The 18,437-nt window shown below is 36.2% G+C and overlaps 1 protein-coding gene across 1 annotated transcript; it reads left to right on the forward strand.

Annotated features, from left to right (window-relative positions):
- The first annotated feature begins 1,018 nt into the window (after nucleotides 1-1,018).
- LOC145784336 (alpha-2-macroglobulin receptor-associated protein-like) lies at nucleotides 1,019-15,411 on the forward strand. The gene is made up of 8 exons (XM_082596136.1): nucleotides 1,019-1,183; nucleotides 7,234-7,378; nucleotides 8,114-8,208; nucleotides 10,279-10,429; nucleotides 10,954-11,085; nucleotides 11,852-11,996; nucleotides 13,074-13,194; nucleotides 13,606-15,411. The coding sequence occupies exons 1-8, from the start codon at nucleotides 1,040-1,042 to the stop codon at nucleotides 13,675-13,677; spliced, it is 1,005 nt and encodes a 334-aa protein (XP_082452262.1). The 5' UTR covers nucleotides 1,019-1,039; the 3' UTR covers nucleotides 13,678-15,411.
- Nucleotides 15,412-18,437: the final 3,026 nt, after the last annotated feature.

Raw genomic sequence — 18,437 nt, forward strand, 5'->3', positions numbered from 1 at the left:
AATGACCAGACGTGTCAATTAATGCAATGGTGTAGTACAGTGTTTTTCAACCACTGTGCCACGGCACACTAGTGTGCCGTGTGAGATCGTCAGGTGTGCCGTGTGAAATTATCCAATTTCACCTAATTGACCTAAAAAAAAATTTTTTAAACAAATTAATTATTACCTGCAAATAATCGTGGTCTGAAGCTAAGCTTTGCTGTTCTACCTTTGGACAGTTTTTGATTGACTGCTGCCAAGGAGTTTCCCATTCTGGCAAACAAAGCTATTGTGACATTGCTCCCATTTTCCACGACATATCTGGGTGAGGTGAGCTTCTCGAGCCTGACTGCCATCAAAACTAAAAACAGAGAGCGACTGAAAGCTGTTGAGGAAGAGCTTCGTGTGTGTCTTTCTTTAATTACTGCCAGAATATCAGCTCTTTGTTTATCCAAACAGGCACAAGTTTCACACTGAGTGAGTAAAATACACTGAGATTGACATTTTGTACATGTGACTCTTCATATTTCTCAGTGTAGAAGAGTGAAATCTTTCCCAAATTTAACACCGGTTGAAAATCAAAATCACAACAGCTTCGCGTTTGTCTTCTGCAATTTCTGCTTGAATATCAACTTTGTTATCATCCAAACAGGCCCAGATAAAGCACTGACAAAAACTAAAAGTAAATCAATTGTTGTTGTGTTGTTTATTTTATTGCATCATTATAAAATTTCGTTTAGTGTTCCGTCAGATTATTTTAATGCATAAAGTGTTCCGTGGCTCAAAAAGGTTGAAAAACACTGGTGTAGTAAACATTATTACATCGATAAAGCTAACCAGAAAAACTTTCTTAAAAAAACAAAATTGTATTAAACGTCAACGTCATTAGGCTTATTCAGTGATTGTGTTTTAAAAGTATATATATCGGAATAGATTTGTAAGGCAGGAGTTGGTTGAAAACCTTATGAATTCAATTTCTAGCTATGGTACCCATTTGTTTTCACCTTATGGGTTATTATTTTTGATTTTCTGTAGATTGTTAGCAGTAATAGTAATAAAAATGAAATGTTTAACAGTGATATTGATTGCGCTGGTTTTCGTAACCAGTGCAGTAGAACATCCTTCTAAATATGTTAAAACACCTCTGGATGAAAGAAAATTTAAGTCTGGAAAAGTGCAACAAGTGTGGGAAAAGGCAGAAAGGGTATGTTTATGGTTCAATCTGGTTAATCAATCTTCTACAGTGAATTTTTTGTTGGCAGAAATAACAAACTTATCAAATTAAAAATTACAGTGATTCTAGTATTTACTTAGCTGCACAATCGCACATCTGTAGCTTTCCAAGATTATATTACAGTATCACACAAATATATACATATGTAGTATGCCTTTGAGCATGTTTATTTGTTTTTATCATGTTCTGTCACAACTTATTTTCCTATGTACCTGATGTAATTATATATATAATTGTTGAACAATAGTTCAAACAGATAAGAGATTTAAGACATGACTCGATCTTGATATATATATATATATTGGTTTCTTTGTTGTCGTTGCTATTTGGGTCATTCCAGCCCAACTCAACCAGTGCTTCCATGGGTACCGTCTCAGATTTTGCTCAAAATTGCATCAAATGTACCCCTATGGGAGCAATGAAAAATCCCCAAGTTTCAGATGAAAATTCCAAGCAGCTTAGATTTTACGGCCGTTTAAACTTTAAGGGCCTCATCCCTTTTTCGTAACAGTGGACCGCGGCGTTCATTTTCAGTGGTTTTTGAAGGCACATATCTTCATTTCTATGCATGCAATATTCCTGAAAATTGGTATTGTGGGTATTTCTGGGCTGCTCTTTCAGAATCTGCTGTCATAATTGGACTAGGATGTGTAGATAAAAAGTTACAGGCATCTCAAAACTGGATTTTTGTTGGTCAAAATGTAAATTTTTCACATTTTGACCATCAGCTGTGAGTCCCCCTCTTGGCCAACATCATTAAATTTGTGTAATTTAGGCAATAAGCATTGTGTAGAAGCAATAGAAGCAAAATGTCTTGATACAAACATGAAATAATGGTTTTAAAGGCTACTGAAAATGGTCACCACTTAAAAAATACCCCTCGGGCCCCCTGTTCCGGGGGGGTAGATAACCATGTAGATGGTACCAGGCCTCGAAATTCGTTTTTGTTGACGGCGGACAAACGTGTCCGGTCTGAGCAGCTATCTCGGCGGACAAATTAAGTCTCACGGCGGACACACCAATTTTAACGTCGATCGTCATACTTAATCCCTTTATCTTGATAAATCTTCGCCATTTGAGAACCATAGTTACAGTTTAGGCTTTTTAAAATTTCAGCAAAGTTACTCTGAAAGGCTTTCATCAAACAAATGACGTGCGCTTGATGTTGTGTAGCTACTAAATATGATGATGATGATTGTTAAAAATTTGAATTATATGGACTTTTTGTGTCTGATGCAAATAAATAATAAAAAAATAATCCGCCGCATAACTGATTAACTTCCACCGAACGAGGTCGTGTGCCTTCTTGCGTCACAATGCTCTGGGCACGAGTCGGAAAACTCTAACGCGTAACGCTACTATTTTCTGATGTGCAAAGTTTCACTATAGGCTTTTTTCTTTAAGTTTATTTTTGCGTGTCATGCGAGCGAAAGTGACGAAAAGAATAAACAAAACATTAGAAAAAGCACAATTATTTTCCCCTCTCCGTTATGCGGTCGCCTTTCCAAAATAGTATCAGTATTCCACGAGACCACGGCAGGCTCGGAGTTATAATCAGCGCAATCAAGGCCATCCAAACATATGCGCATGATGAGAGCTTCAATAGCATCGATCTTCAAAGACGTGCGCCAATCTCCACGAGATCACTGCTTGTCGTTAAGATACGTGATACCGAGATCTATTCCGTGTCTTTTCTCCAGACCGGCTAGTTGAGGGAAAAGCGTAAATGCGAGCTCTTCTTTAGCGATGAAATATGCGATTTCAAACAACCTCTTAATTTTGATTTTTTTCGTTGTCACTCATATTGTCCATGGCCTTGATGATCGGAAATTGATGGCTTGGGGTAAACGATGTGTTGTGATCTTTGACAGAGCTAATCCTTACATTCGTTGTTCCTTTAATATACGCGTCTATCACCACTAAATTTCCTAGTAGTAGGTTCATCGCCCTCATTCTCACTTTCAGAATTTTTCCTGGGCCTTTTCTTTCTTACTGTAATTTGCTGCATCTTGCTGTACGTTTTGCTGCATCTTGCTGTAGTAGCCTACTCTTATAATCTAACTTTGTAACCAACCTTGCCTTATCAATATTACTCGAAGATCAAAGCCAGACATTGTGACATAAGACTTGAACTAAGTTGCGCGTGATTAGTATAGAAGTACCGGTACTCCCATCGATTCTTAGCGAAGAATTTACCTTTGTTACGCTGATTCAATGTCATCAATCGTTGAAGCAACGTAAAATTCGAAAGTTTTTCTGCTTGAATGGAAGCTAAGAGATACAGTATTAACTTTTTCTAGATGCGCGCTTGGAATGCGATAATTTCGCATTCCCAGCTCAAATTATATTCTTGCAACAGTTATTCGTGCTATGCAATGACGATTTGTATCGCTAGTTTCTGCGATATTTCTCGGCGGACAAATATGACCGATCTAGAGGGTACTTCCCGCGGACATCACATGCTGTGACGGCGGACATGTCCGCCGTGTCCGCCGTGAATTTCGAGGCCTGTGGTACCCCAGAGTGATGAAACTTTCACTACTTAAAGATACATGTCTTGGCTATGCCTGATATAAATTAGAAGATCTCAACTTAACTCCTTCTTATATTACTCAGCTATTGAAAAGAAGCAGTTTTCCTGTACTCGGCCTGTACATTTTTAGGGTCATTCCATATCAAAACAGCCAATATGAAGATATCTTGTATATATATGAAACCTCTCAGATTTTGCTGAAAAGTTGTCATACTATGCTTTAGGCTACCAAACGAAAGAATCCTAAGTTTTAGATCAATTTGAATTTCAAGCGCTATCTTCACTTTTGACTTGGGGGGGGTAGCAAATACCAATTTCAGCCATTTTCAGAGCCCTATAACTTTTATTGTAATTGTGGTAGAAGACTAAAAATTGCTGTGCTAGTTCATTATAAACTATACTACACAATTAAATAGTAGAAAACAACATCTCTTGATGCATAAGTGTTAGGTGGGTCATCAAAATCCTGCTTTTTTGCCTCGTTTAAGTGCTTTTTTCAATTTTCAAATGCTTGTGCTACCCAAACCAATCAAAATATTTCTCTAAAACCTAATTGTTTGTAATATTAAGAAACTTTTCTTCTGCCAACTTGAATTTGGGAGTTGTGGTGCCATTAACAGAGATGTTATGGGGGTTTGAAAACCCTATCAGGCAGAAATGGCCCTTTTTACCCCTATGTTTAGAGCCCTAAAATGACCACGTGGGCATTTTATAGTCATACTGAAAGTTATACCAGACAAACACATACATTTATTCTTTCATTTCATGAAATAAAATCTTTGGTTACCAAACTCCTTCACTATAAATTTTATGTCTTTAAAATGTAACATTTTGGTAATTTTTGGCAAATAATCTCAAGTCCGTAATGTAGGTCAGAGAAAATTCAACAATAATTTATCATGAAGACAGTGAAAATAATTAGGTACTGTGCTTACTGATCATAAACATAATGCTGACACTGTTTACCATTAATATATATATGTTCAAAATGATGCTTTCTTATCTAAATTTTATCTCTACATCATAGCTTATTGATAGCAGGTGGGTACTTTTCTTGGGTGAGAAGGGGTGAAAGCATCATTTTGAACATAATTTAATGGTAAACAATGTCAGCATTCCAATGTTTATGATCAGTAAGCAATAAGCATAGTACCTAATTATTTTCACTGTCTTCATGATACATTATTGTTGAATTTTCTCTGACCTACATTACGGACTTGAGATTATTTGCCAAAAATTACCAAAATGTTACATTTTAAAGACATAAAATTTATAGTTAAGGAGTTTGATAATCAAAGATTTTATTTCATGAAATGAAAGAATAAATGTATGTGTTTGTTTGGTATAGCTTTCAGTATGACTATAAAATGCCCATGTGGTCATTTGGGGCTCTAAACATAGGGGTAAAAAGGGCCATTTCTGCCTGATAGGGTTTTCAAACCCCCATAACATTTCTGTTAATGGCACCACAACTCTCAAATTCAAGTTGGCAGAAGAAAAGTTTCCCAATATTACAAATAATTAAGTTTTAGAGAAATATTTTGATTGATTTGGGTAGCACAAGCATTTGAAAATTGAAAAAAGCACTTAAACGAGGCAAAAAAGCATGATTTTGATGACCCACCTAACACTTATGCATCAAGAGATGTTGTTTTCTACTATTTAATTGTGTAGTATAGTTTATGATGAACTAGCACAGCAATTTTTAGTCTTCTACTACAATTACAATAAAAGTTATAGGGCTCTGAAAATGGCTGAAATTGCTATTCGCTACCCCCCCCCTCCCCAAGTCAAAAATGAGGGTAACGCCTGAAATTCAAATTGATCTAAAACTTAGGATTCTTTTGTTTGGTAGCCTAAAGCATAGTATGACAACTTTTCAGCAAAATCTGAGAGGTACCATATACAAGATATCTTTATATTGGCTGTTTTGATATGAAATGACCCTAAAAATGTACAGGCCGAGTACAGGAAAACTGCTTCTTTTCAATAGCTGAGTAATATAAGAAGGAGTTGAGTTGAGATCTTCTAATTTATATCAGGCATAGCCAAGACATGTATCTTTAAGTAGTGAAAGTTTCATCACTCTGGGGTACCATCTACATGGTTATCTACCCCCCCGGAAAAGGGGGCCCGAGGGGTATTTTTTAAGTGGTGACCATTTTCAGTAGCCTTTAAAACCATTATTTCATGTTTGTTTTGAGACATTTTGCTTCTATTGCTTCTACACAATGCTTATTGCCTAAATTACACAAATTTAGTGATGTTGGCCAAGAGGGGGACTCACAGCTGATGGTCAAAATGTGAAAATTTTACATTTTGACCAACAAAAATCCAGTTTTGAGGTGCCTGTAACTTTTTATCTACACATCCTAGTCCAGTTATGACAGCAGATTCTGAAAGAGCAGCCCAGAAATACCCATAATACCAATTTTCAGGAATATTGCATGCACAGAAATGAAGATATGTGCCTTCAAAAACCATTGAAAATGAACGCGGCGGTCCACTGTTACGAAAAAGGGATGAGGCCCTGAAAGTTTAAACGGCCGTAAAATCTAAGCTGCTTGGAATTTTCATCTGAAACTTGGGGATTTTTCATTGCTCCCATAGAGGTACATTTGGTGCAATTTTGAGCAAAATCTGAGACGGTGCCCATGGAACTTTTATTAATGTTGGTTGAGTTGGGCTGGAATGACCCATTTGCTATTTTGCATCAAATAAAATCACAGTATTTAGGAAGTTAGCTAGCAAGTGCAAAAAGACAGTCCCTTTCTAATATTATAAATAGACCCATCTCAAAAGTTTAAGTAAAGCTATATATAATACAAACATATTTTGAGTTTTATTTCGATTCACATAAATAGGCCTATGCATTGCATGCAGTAGGCAGGCTAAACAATTGATTTATTTTCCAACAACCTCAGACGGGACTCATGTCATACATCAGCAATACCAACCTGCACCCATGGTTATTTGGCACTGTATTAAAAAGCACTATCATAGAGCATATTTGATAGTAAAAACCTTGAACTTTCCTCCATTAAACATTTTTGCATTACAAAGACTTCATGAATGGTGTTGCTTAGAATCATGAAATACTCCTTGAGTCTTAATCCCATGCTTGGAATGCTGTTTGTTGAAAGAAGTTGAAGTGAGACTTTTTCAGTCCACTTTATGCCGAACTACAAACATCCATAACCTACAAAGCTTTTAGAGGGGTTGCAAATACATGTAGGCCTACTTTTTGCAAAACTGCATTTTGATTACATATTACAAGTATATATATTAAGCACAAAATTGTATTTTTGAGCACTGTAATTCTGTTAGTATGATCATGGAAGATGTAAGCACCGTCCACCACTTGTTTTGATTTATAAACAGTTTACAATTTTTGAAATGTTAAAGAAACATCACTCTTACATTATTCTTTGTGTTGTTTCATGTTGCATTGATTTTTTTTGGTGAATGCTATATTTTTGTATCATAGAAGCCACTTTCATCTGTGAGCTTGGCAGATCTTTACATTGAGTTGAAGCACCATGACCACCGCTTGATGGAATATAAATTATTACGATCACAAAAGAAGGTTGTTGATGAATCATTACAGAATGAACTCGATCAGGAATTTCACAGTGGGTTTGCTGCTATTGTACTTTGACACGATTTATGAACTATGAATATGTTACATTCTGTTTATTTAGATTATTTAAGGAAGTAGTTTCAAAATTGTAAGTTAATTTATTTGCCTTCTTTTTTAAATACTGTAGATTTTGGTTTGGAGATATTCTTGTACTGTTTTGTTATCAGCCAGAAAAAAGAAAAAGCTGCCACGTACCAGTTGTTTTTTTTTACAATTTTGGTAAAGAGGTGATTTTCTTGAATCCCATTTCTTGTTTAATTGTTTTTAATTTTTAAAGAAGAAGAGCGGGAGTTGGGTACACATGGCTGGTAAACCAAATATGGCTCCTGTGATGATGAAATCTTGGTTGCAGATAATTTTATTGTAACATTTCATTATCATTTAGAGCTGTAAATATCCTTAGAATGCACCAAATTAAATGTTTTTTACATTTTACAAGTCCAGAATAATGGCTTTGGTAAAAATGCAATTCAAAAAATATCAAATGGTTTTACTTCACTTTACAGAATATATATCTTGAAGACAAAAGAGGTTAAAGGTATAACACTAAAAAATATACAGCAGTTTCAAAAACACAAAAATGGACAAAAAAAGTTTGAAATTTTTGGACTTGTGAAAGTTTTTGTTATTAGCATCAAAATTTTATAATTTATTATTTCAGCATATATATATATAGGCCATCTTCGAACACAATGGACAAACTTGAGCATTGTATTATATATTTCAGATATAATGTTTAAATATGGCTTGGCTGGAAATAAGAAAGAGAAAATTCATTTGCAAGATGAAAAACCACAGAAGAAAACCAAAGAAGTCTTTGAGGTCTTTGGGAAAGTACCATAGACATGTCTCTCAAAGTCATAATCGTTATTACACTGATATTACTTTTTCATTTTGTAACACATGTACTGTATTGCATTTAACATTTTATCATCAATAATACTGCCTGCTGTAGCGTTGGTCAGTGGTTAAGGGACCTTTAGAAAAATACAGTATTGTGTTTTTGTATCAAATAATACACTGTCCTGCAGATCCCTGCTTGTAGAACTACGTTACTGAATGCAACGACGATGCAAGAGTAGTACATGCAACATGTTTGTATATACTGCTCTATGTTCTTAGTTAGTGAGCCGTTACTCACCAAACTAAGGCTATTAACATTGCAGTGTCGGAATTTGCCTTGTCTTTTCCAACAGCTACTCTACTGAACTAACGCTTAGTATGGGCCAGTATTTTTTTAAATTCTCAATTATTTTTAAAAATAATTTGTCATTTATATCATTGAACAAACTCTACTAGGGGTCCACGTCTTTTAGGCGCTGACAGTTAGGCGCTGGTCTAATAGGCGCGCACACTGTGGCGTCTGGATATTTAGGTGCGGAGCACTGTGGCGCCCGGTCATTTAGGTGCTATTCCTAGTAAAGTCTGTAGATTGTATCAGCTTGGCAGGTAGGGGCGTAGGGCAATGCTTTTCACACATAATATTATATTGAACAGGAAAAAATTTGTTTTGTTAATGCGTGTGCGTGGTTGGTCATGGCTTCAGTGAGTGAAGTTGCTGAGTAATGCTGAGTGGCAGCGCTAAGTAATAGTGTACTCAGGTAGACTATTTTTCAACATAAATGCTTTTCTTGACTAGGTCAATAGTAAACCAGTGTTTGTTTGTTAAATGACTTTCAAAATGTTTAAAAGCGCACAACTTTGATTAATTAATGCTATAGTGTGTACAAACTTGAGATGTCCAAAGCGGTTAAGCTATAGCCTGAAAAACTGTAGCCTACATTAAAAACTATTAGATAGATTTTCCTATTAGTTTACATGTAATGTTTTAGTTTACATGTAATAAAATTTTAACCACCCGCTTCAATATAGGCCACGGTATGATATTTTTTTTACTGATGTTTAGTGTAGTTATTATTTGACTCTTTCGCAACCACCGAGGTCAAGACGTTTAATCTAAATAGTACCAGACATTTTTCACACAAATCTGTTGTATTTACGCCGTAAAAACATCTCATGTGATCGACATAGACGCACAATCTTGACATCAAATGAAAGCATACATCTTCAGCTATCCGAAGATGCAAAGCTTTGCAATAAAATTTAAAACATTCAATGTACAACTAGCAACTTTCCACACGGTATTTTTTCTAATTTCTAAAAAAATTAAAAATTGGCAGAAAAGTGTAGCCTACTTCATTATAATCCTTAATACCCAAGCATGATATAATAATAGGAAAATATATGTAGTTTAATCGAATGCCAAAACAATTCTGCACATGAGAAAATTTTTATCTGCCATCATTTACATTTTTTTTTGCTTGAAATAGGCTACCTTTCAACCTTGGACGTAGGGATACTTCCTTGGTCATCATGGCAAAAATCCCAAGACGTGTGTATATACGTCCGTGGTCGCGAAAGAGTTAACTAAAAATGAACTCAATATTGTTCGGAAGCTTGAATGATTTATTGATAAAGCTTTCACCAACGCAAACCTGGACTAACAACAAATAAAACAGTAATAAATCAATAAAACAACAATATATTTTTCTGTTCAATATAACATTTTGTGTGAAAAGCATTATCGGTTTAAGCAGCTTCACTCACGGAAGTCAGGATATAATTTTCTGGCAAGCTGGTACAATCTACAGACTTTACTAGGAATAGCACCTAAATGACCGGGCGCCACAGTGCTCCGCACCTAAATATCCAGACGCCACAGTGTGCGCGCCTATTAGACCAGCGCCTAACTGTCAGCGCCTAAAAGACTTGCTCCCTCTACTAGGGACTTCTGTTTTTATTTTTTATTTAACTCCAATATGGTGGACTGGTGTAATCCATGAAATCTTTTTTATGTTTCTTTTGCCTTGCAACAACTATTCGTGTTTTTAGGATTTGAAACTGAACAAGTTTTGGAATGACGTTGTATCTGGTGGGAAGTTTACGGACAAAGAGTTGGAAAGCTTGCTTCTCGAGTTTAGACATCACGAAGACAAAATGAAAGAACTGCAGGATTTGCAACAAGGCCACCATAGATTTCAAGGTGCCTGAAAGTAACTGAAGTTAGTTGTTACCTGCCAGCAATAAGTTAACGTTTTTACATCGTTTTAACGTCTATAGATGTTAAATCGATATAAAAACAGTAACTTTTACTCGATGAGTGGTTAAAATTTGGAAACGCTCATAATTGATCATTATTAATAAGACAACTATTTTATTTCAATCCGAAACACTTGAAACTTTGACTTTATATTTTACAATTTTGACTTGACCTAACAATGGCTTTTGACTCTTTCACACTTAAAAACCTTTAATGGTACCACCCTGCAATGAAGTTGTACACTTTTCATGAGCTTTAAACAAGACATAAAATTAATGACTTCATTAGCTCTTGGTTGTCCTGCTTATTAGCAGTCGAATGAGTATTAGATAATCCAGATAGCAAGATCCGTCGATTTTACATTGATTCAATGTCTGCAAACGTTGAATCAATGAAAACATGACAAATTTTGCTGTCTGGGAATGGACTCGTCAGAAACAACCATCCATGTTACAACTCGTCTTCAGACCATCATGAAAACTCCGTTGAGAAACAAACCTACGATGAGCGTGTGGCCGACAAGGAACACATGGAGAGGCTGGCCCAGGAGCTTGACGAAAGCTACCAGAAACTTCACTTGGTCACACGAAAACATAAAGGTATTTGGGAGAAAAAGTTTTTTTTGTGTGTTATGGGCTAAACATGGATTGGTCATTGCTGTTGATCTCCATAATAAGTTAATCACGACGAAATCCATCACTTAAAATTTAGTCGTTGAGAAAAACTTTATATATACGTTTGTATTAGCCTACTATTCACTACTTTTTTGCGATCAATACCGCTTGCATCTGTTCTTAGTTTGTCTTTTGATTGTTTGCTAGTAAGTTTGGTTTTGGTAAGGAAATAGCGATATGAAAATATGTCTACGATGTTGTATTTGTCTATGGTTCAAGAGAATCATCTGCATACCAAAATTGTATATTAAAATATCTTTATGAAGATAGAGGATATTGCCACGTATGTTGGCAAATACGTGTGCTGCTCTGTTTCATCACTACTTGACTATTCAAAAGCGCTTGACCCACTTTGCGCAGTCCGTAGGTTACACCTTTGTGTTCATGAGCTTTTTTCTGAAGGGAACCAGCTTCATGTAGTTAATGTTTCGTTTATAACTGTTTGTTCATTTTATGACCAGCGCTTATACAACCTTTGTCCAACTGTACGCCGTTACCAGCAATCTGTCAATATTACTTTTGACTGCCGGTACCACTTGTAGAGTCGGCCGTAAAAGTTAAAAGGTTTTATTACCCCTTAGTCAATTAATATCTCTATTCTCTATACGTTTAGTGCTATGCTAAGTTTCGAAACGTCTTTAAATGTAATAAAAACATAACTGAGGCCAGGCCTGTACCTTTTTGTTTACAGGTGAGAGTTTACCTTTCACTGATCCTAAGGTTCTGGATCTTTATTTTAAGATGAAGGAAGGTAATTTCAGCGAAGAGGAAGAGCAATCCATTCTAGAGGAATTGCGTCACTTTGAAACAAGAATCGACAAGCACAGGCACTTCAGGTGCAATACCATCCTCCAACTTCTTGCGTTTTGCCGCGATTTACCCAGCCAGTGTTTTGCCGCGATTTACCCAGCCAGTAAATCAGTCGTTTTTTACATTGATTCAACGTCTGCAGACGTTGAACCAATGTAAAAAAACGACTGATTTGGCGGCTGGATAAAGTTTTGCAATAATTGTTTTGATTCGGAACAATTTTTCGCATTATAATGAAAATGACTTTCAAAACGTTAATGGTCTTCTGTCGGTTGCATTTTGTATGTCGTCCACATTTCGGATTGGGCCACAAAAAGTTCTAGTTGTTTATTGTCACAAGCTACACGTTTTGTATTTTGTGAATTTAAGTTATATTTCGGTACGAAACAAGTCCTTAAGTTTTATATTGTTTATGGAATCCAAACTCAATACCAAAGCTTGATAGTAATATCATTTTCTCTAAAGGTGAGGATTGTATCGAAGTAGATTAGTTTGACCTCTAAGCAGGGTTGAGAAAAACCCGGGTTTTTTTTAAAAAATCCAACCCGCATGGGTTTTTAAAAAAAAAAACGTTTTTTTTTGGTTTTATTGGGTTTTATTTAAAAAAGATGAAAAAAAGATAGATTCATGCTTATTTCACCTCAAGTACTACTTTTTACCAATGAGGTGTCTTTCACTCACAGTACATGCTGGCATAACTCAATAAAATAACGCACTAGGGCTGTTCAACTATGAGGCCTTCTTGCATAAATGAGTTTTAGTGTAGTACAAAGTGGCATTACTTGATTTTTGTGTACAGAAATATCCACTGTGTTTTCAATTTATCCTTGGAAATTTCCTTCACAATCACATCCTTAAGTCCTAATTTGAAGTTTGTTTTAAGTACCTTGTAGTACTTTGGTTCATTTTTTCAATTTTCTGATAAAAAATGGACAAATATGATGCTCTGGGTTTTTTATGTTTTTTTTTTGGTTTTTTTAAGTGGGTTTTTTGAAAAAAACCCACCCGTTTTTTTTTGGGTTGAATGCCGACAACCCTGCCTCTAAGTTATTTTTACTTTGCTGTTGAGAGTTGCAAATTGCATCAAATGTTATTTTCAATAGGGACCAACTGAAAAACGTCGCCGAGAAAATCGACTTTCATGGCGGGAAGAAAAAAGCTCCTGCCGATCACGTGACCAGACATCAGAAGCTCACCGACAAAGTGAGAGAGATGGCTGATAAAGTGAGTCAATGTCGATCGATTAAATCTTAATTGAAAGTGACTTTGTCTTTTAAAACACCTACTTATCGTACGCAAAGGGAAAGTTCGCAGAGTTGCATGGGTGGGAAATGGTTTCAGTTGAAAATACTATCAACTCCTTGAGGCAAAAAGAAATATTCTTTCCCAACATGAACTGACTTCGAAATTCGTAAATGTATTTCCTAGCGAGCCATTACTTTGATTTAACGCTTAAGTCAATAAATATGCATTTGCCGGCTCGATACTTCTCGGATTCACACATTTAATGAGCCAACAACACGGAGCGGGTTCTGCAGTGAGACGAGAAAGTACAGTGGGTTATACTTAGCTTATGCTTCAAATCACCTAAAGTACTTTTCCGTTTACGTAACACAGTTTTATGGTTATTTTTAGATGCACAAAGTTTTTGTCGGGTTGAAAAGTCGCTTAAGTGGAGGCGTCATTGAACATAAGGTGGAACTGTAATTGAGCTGCAAAAGTCAACAGAAAACAGTCTCCCTGGGTACCACGAACCCAGCTGGCAAAGTCCGTCGTTTTTACATGTCCAATACAACAAGGACTGATGATGCTAGCTTTAACCCTTAAATAATTTCACTTTGATATCGAGCAGTGTCTTTTTTAGCAATCTTACCCAAGTTAAAGTTGCAAATTATTCACATAGGCAATTTACCGCTTTTATTTGTTGTTACGTTTCTATTTCGTGTTTTTTCGTTAACTTTCGTTTCTTCATGTTAGACTTCATTGTGTTGTTGAATATTTGTCATGTTTTTACACAATTAAGTGTGTTAACACAAGTGTTAATTTTTCCATGTGGGCATGATCGCATATTAATACCATACTCTTTAAATCAATTTTTTATAAATTTTTTTTCAAGTAAAACTTGCCTTCTGTGCACACAGCCAATAAAAATTGCCGATTTTGCATCCGATCAACATCAAAAGACAACTGTCCCACGCCGGGAAGCTTCCCAAAGTTTCGAGATTGTCTTCAACATTTCGCCGCAAGTTGTCAGTAGCAAGTTACTTGTTGGCTTTCCAACGAGCAAGAGTTATTCTTTTAACTTTTTATGGTCCTTAGGTGGCGTATTTGTGATCGATAAAAACGAGTTTATGCTATCAAAGTTCTTGCTTTCACATGTTGATTGAAAACGCTTTTTCAAGTGGAGTTCAGAGGTCTCTGCCATCTTCTTTGCGCTCATTTTTGGGTCGATAGACGTCGTGGGAGTATAAGCTATCGCTTTACCAAACACGACCTGTTAGACTTGCAACCCTTGCTGTCGGTACAGTGCAGTTTGCTGTCGGTACAGTGTGGTTTGGTGTTAATGCAGTAATCAAGCCTGCCATCATTGTACGTCATCATGACTGCGCATAATCCGATCGGTTGCAATATACACACACACAACATAAGTGTTTCCACTTGCAATATCAGCAATAGAAGATCCCCACATTGCCGTGGGCTTCATACAGGTTGTTATCGTATTGCAGTGTTGTTGCCCAATTATGGTACTTTGGCCTTTAATTAAACTTTTGAGCAAAAACAGAACATTTTACATTATCACCTAAATACAGAGGTGGAAGTAAATTAAATCTCATGTGCACTCTTCGTCGACTAATATATCTCACCGCATAGCTTATGCCGAACTTGTTTAATAAACAATTTTCTAAGGTAGATCCGATTTCAGTCGCATGTACTTCGCTCACATTAGGCAGAAATTGCCTTCTAAACTATGTTGTCAAACCTGTTTCGCCACAATTCTGTTTGGATTTGTTCCGTGTTGGCTTACGTAGATGCCAACTTGCCGTCTACACGATCTCTCTAAGGTTTCTTCCTGTTTATGACTCCTCTCTCAACAAAAACATAGCCTTTCATTGCAGTGTTTTTTGACCTTTTTTTCTTGGAACTATTTTAAAATCGCCAACCAGTGCTTGCTTCCCCATCTAGAGTGGCTGAAAATGAATATTCGGTTACAATCAAAATTGTGAATTAAAAGCTGGAACAGGTATCGTACCTTTCAGTGGTGGGAGCATCTTTGATTACGAATTCATGGTGCTCAGTTGCACATGTCATTTGATCTTCACGATGCTCAATTATATTTCTTACAAAGCGTCAATCGTTCATACCCATTGCATCGTTTCATATCTTGCTTGTAGTTCAATGTTCGATTATCACTATTTCGTAATACAATATAAATCTAACCTTTGCAGCAAAGCTTTCTTTTTACATCCGAAAGATGGTGTCAGCCATAAAGTGTTAGCATTGTATGTAGTGTACTGTTTTTTTTTTAGTCGAACAGGCATTATATTTGGGTAGGCCACAATGCTAGAGTAAGAAACACACTTCTATAGTTATATCATTAAACATGGAATTGTATATTTCAAATGAAGCACAACTTAATTAGGTGTTTAACTTGGCATCTAATTTAAAGCATCTAGTCATGCTCTGGAACAATTAAAGAACTGTATTTCGATTTTTTTTTAAATAGTTCAGTTTTAGCTTTGCTGAGGCCAAACTAAAATTAATATGTATGTTTTATTTTGCGCCCATCACGACAACATACACTACATTACAAATCACATTTATATGGTGATTATGTCACATCAAATGGCTGCTTTATGTGAAAATCTGGTTCTTTTACTCAATACTTTTTTTGTAGAAGATTTAAACAATAGCCTCAATTGTGCTGTTTGGTGTGTTTACCCCACCGGTCTAAACTTGTGGTTTCCCATTTAAAGATCACAGAAAGCATGTTAAGGTGTTGTACGGTCGTGTCACCTGGTTTCGTTACTGTTTCTTCAAACAAACACTCACCGAAACACAACAGGCTATTATGCAGAATTTAATCTCTCCAGACGTGGATTCTGCATAAGGTATTCGCAAATCTAAAACGTTTATGTTTTTGCTTTTGCATTGCTGATAAAACTTGTTTTTTGGCTTTTCTTAAAACTAGTTGGTCATATGCGTTCAACGTTTAATCATAGTTTGCTTTCTCTATCAAGCTGTAGCCTGTTTTGTTAATTTTAAATTTATTTCATAGCGGTGACTGATGATACATAGAAGCGATATAGATCATCTGTTCTACGAAGCAGTGCGGAGACATGTTGCTGTTTATCATTGCATCAAGTTTGCAACACCTTTTGAAAAGTTTTATGACTGAGAGTTTTGTTTTGGACATTGAAAGCGTCATTGTGTGTTGTAAGTTGTTGAAAAAGTTACATTTTGATTAACTGAGGAAATCTTTATCCTTGGACTGAGATAGCTTTTTTTGAAAAGCCTAATCCTGGTAGTTTTGCATGATTGTAGACTGTGTAGAGACTTTGAACCACTGACACAGGCCCGGTCCCCAAAGAATGATTCTTGAACTGACTTTGGGCTATACCCCGAATACTTGTGTTGAAAACTCATTTACGAATTGGTAAGGGGCTTTCACTCGTAGCCTACATTGAGTTGTTGTCTCCAACAAATACATTATTCCGATTATTTATTGTTGCAACCTGAAGTACTTACAGTTTCTGTTTTTTCACTCGATAAAAACAATGGTACAACAACTAAAATTGCCCCTAAATGTACAAAAATAGACTCCTGCATTTGCATTAAAAATTTTAACAGACAATAATCTTGTGAAGAAAGGGGCGTTCTTCCCGGCTATCAGCACAAGGCCGAGCACTCACTAGCTTAGTTAATCAAATCAAATCGGCTGCCGAGAAGACAATAATCTTATTTTGGCTCGTTTAATGTTTGCTCCTTTGGGGATCATAAAAATATTTTTGACGTCTCAAAGCCCGTCTCACCTGGATTCAGTTTCGTTACTTTGTCTTTGAACAAACACTCTGCAATGACGATAGTGAAATTATTTTTTTCAAACTTTGATTCTGCGTAAAGTTATCGCAAATATAAAGCATTTATGTTTTTGTATTGATGATAACATGTTTTTTCGCTTTTCTGTGGAGCTAGTCGATTAAATTGGCATCTTCAGAAAAACTGGAAAAGCAACTAAATTTGAAACCAAGCTACGTGTATCATGCGCAAAGTGCGTGATACCTGATTTTTGAAGTTTGTAAAACGATGTAGCATCAAAGCAAATGTCACCACTCCTTTGGCGTTGTATCTCAGTTAATTGCGGGTAGGCCACAACTTATCATTAGGTTCTATTAAAGCCTGCAGCGCATGTGCGGTTTATGAAGGTTTGGTTATTTCATATTCGCTGCACCAAAGTAAACATTGATTCTAATGTGAACTTTACTGTAGGCTATAGACCAGGGGTCTGGAACCTTCTTAGATATTAAAGCTACATTTTTAGAAATGTATTTCCGTAAGAGCCATATATTGTTTAAACACTTAATACAACTAACATGTAGTAGCAGCTGATGAGTTGTAAAAGCGGGGCCGCGTCTTCGCTGAAAACGGAAAAAATTGAAAGATTACATTTAATTTGGTTTATTCTAAATATATTTTCAGCTCTCAATTGTAACGAAAAGTTAAGATAAAACTTTCGCGTTTTAAACTTTAGAAGATTAGATTTAACTGCGAGCCAGATGTCGTCATCCAAAAGAAAAGAGCCATATATGGTTTGCGACCCATGGTATAGACGCTATACACCAGTGATTCTCAACCGCGGCCCTCGTCGATGCATCAAAAAAAATATTATTTGCGCTAGAAAAACTTCCCAAAATGGCGAGGATACGTCGTTGTCTTGTTACTTTCGTGCAATCAAAGAGAATGCCTTAAAGGGGTAGTACAGGAAAAACCTGACTTAGCGATTTTCCACGTTGTTTGTGTTTAACATGCTACCACAAAACAATTTTCAATAAAATTTTGCCCCATTGCGGTCTGCCACCATTGTGCGCGTGCTTTTGTCAGAGCTTTCAAAACGAAATTGGCCTGAGCAGCGAAGCGTGCGACTGTACAGTTACGTCACTACAGACTATAGCAATCAGCCTATCGCGCAATAATTGTTACCGCGGGCGATTTGACTGTAGGCTATGTATGTACATCAAAACATCAGACAGTTTGCTCAAAACATCAGATGTGGTAACGCGGCTTTTGTTGTTGCTGTCTTTAGTGACGTATTCTCGAGCAGTGTTTGCACTTTTTGGTCATTTTGAAAAAAATGAAAATAAATGAAACATTGGACTTTGGTCCTTACCAGCGCCATTGAAAACAATTTTTTTTTAATGTATTCTTGAATGTTCAGTTTACTCATTTTAATGCTTAATTCCTGTTTGAAA

Source organism: Aplidium turbinatum, chromosome 15 (assembly GCF_918807975.1).
Source record: "Aplidium turbinatum chromosome 15, kaAplTurb1.1, whole genome shotgun sequence".
NCBI classification, from domain to species: Eukaryota; Metazoa; Chordata; class Ascidiacea; order Aplousobranchia; family Polyclinidae; genus Aplidium; species Aplidium turbinatum.

Coding starts and splice junctions, on each gene's coding strand:
- LOC145784336 (XM_082596136.1), top strand. CDS start 1,040: ATGAAATGTTTAACAGTGATATTGATTGCGCTGGTTTTCGTAACCAGT. Junction 1,184..7,233: donor TGTGGGAAAAGGCAGAAAGG/GTATGTTTATGG, acceptor TTTGTATCATAG/AAGCCACTTTCATCTGTGAG. Junction 11,997..13,073: donor GACAAGCACAGGCACTTCAG/GTGCAATACCAT, acceptor TATTTTCAATAG/GGACCAACTGAAAAACGTCG.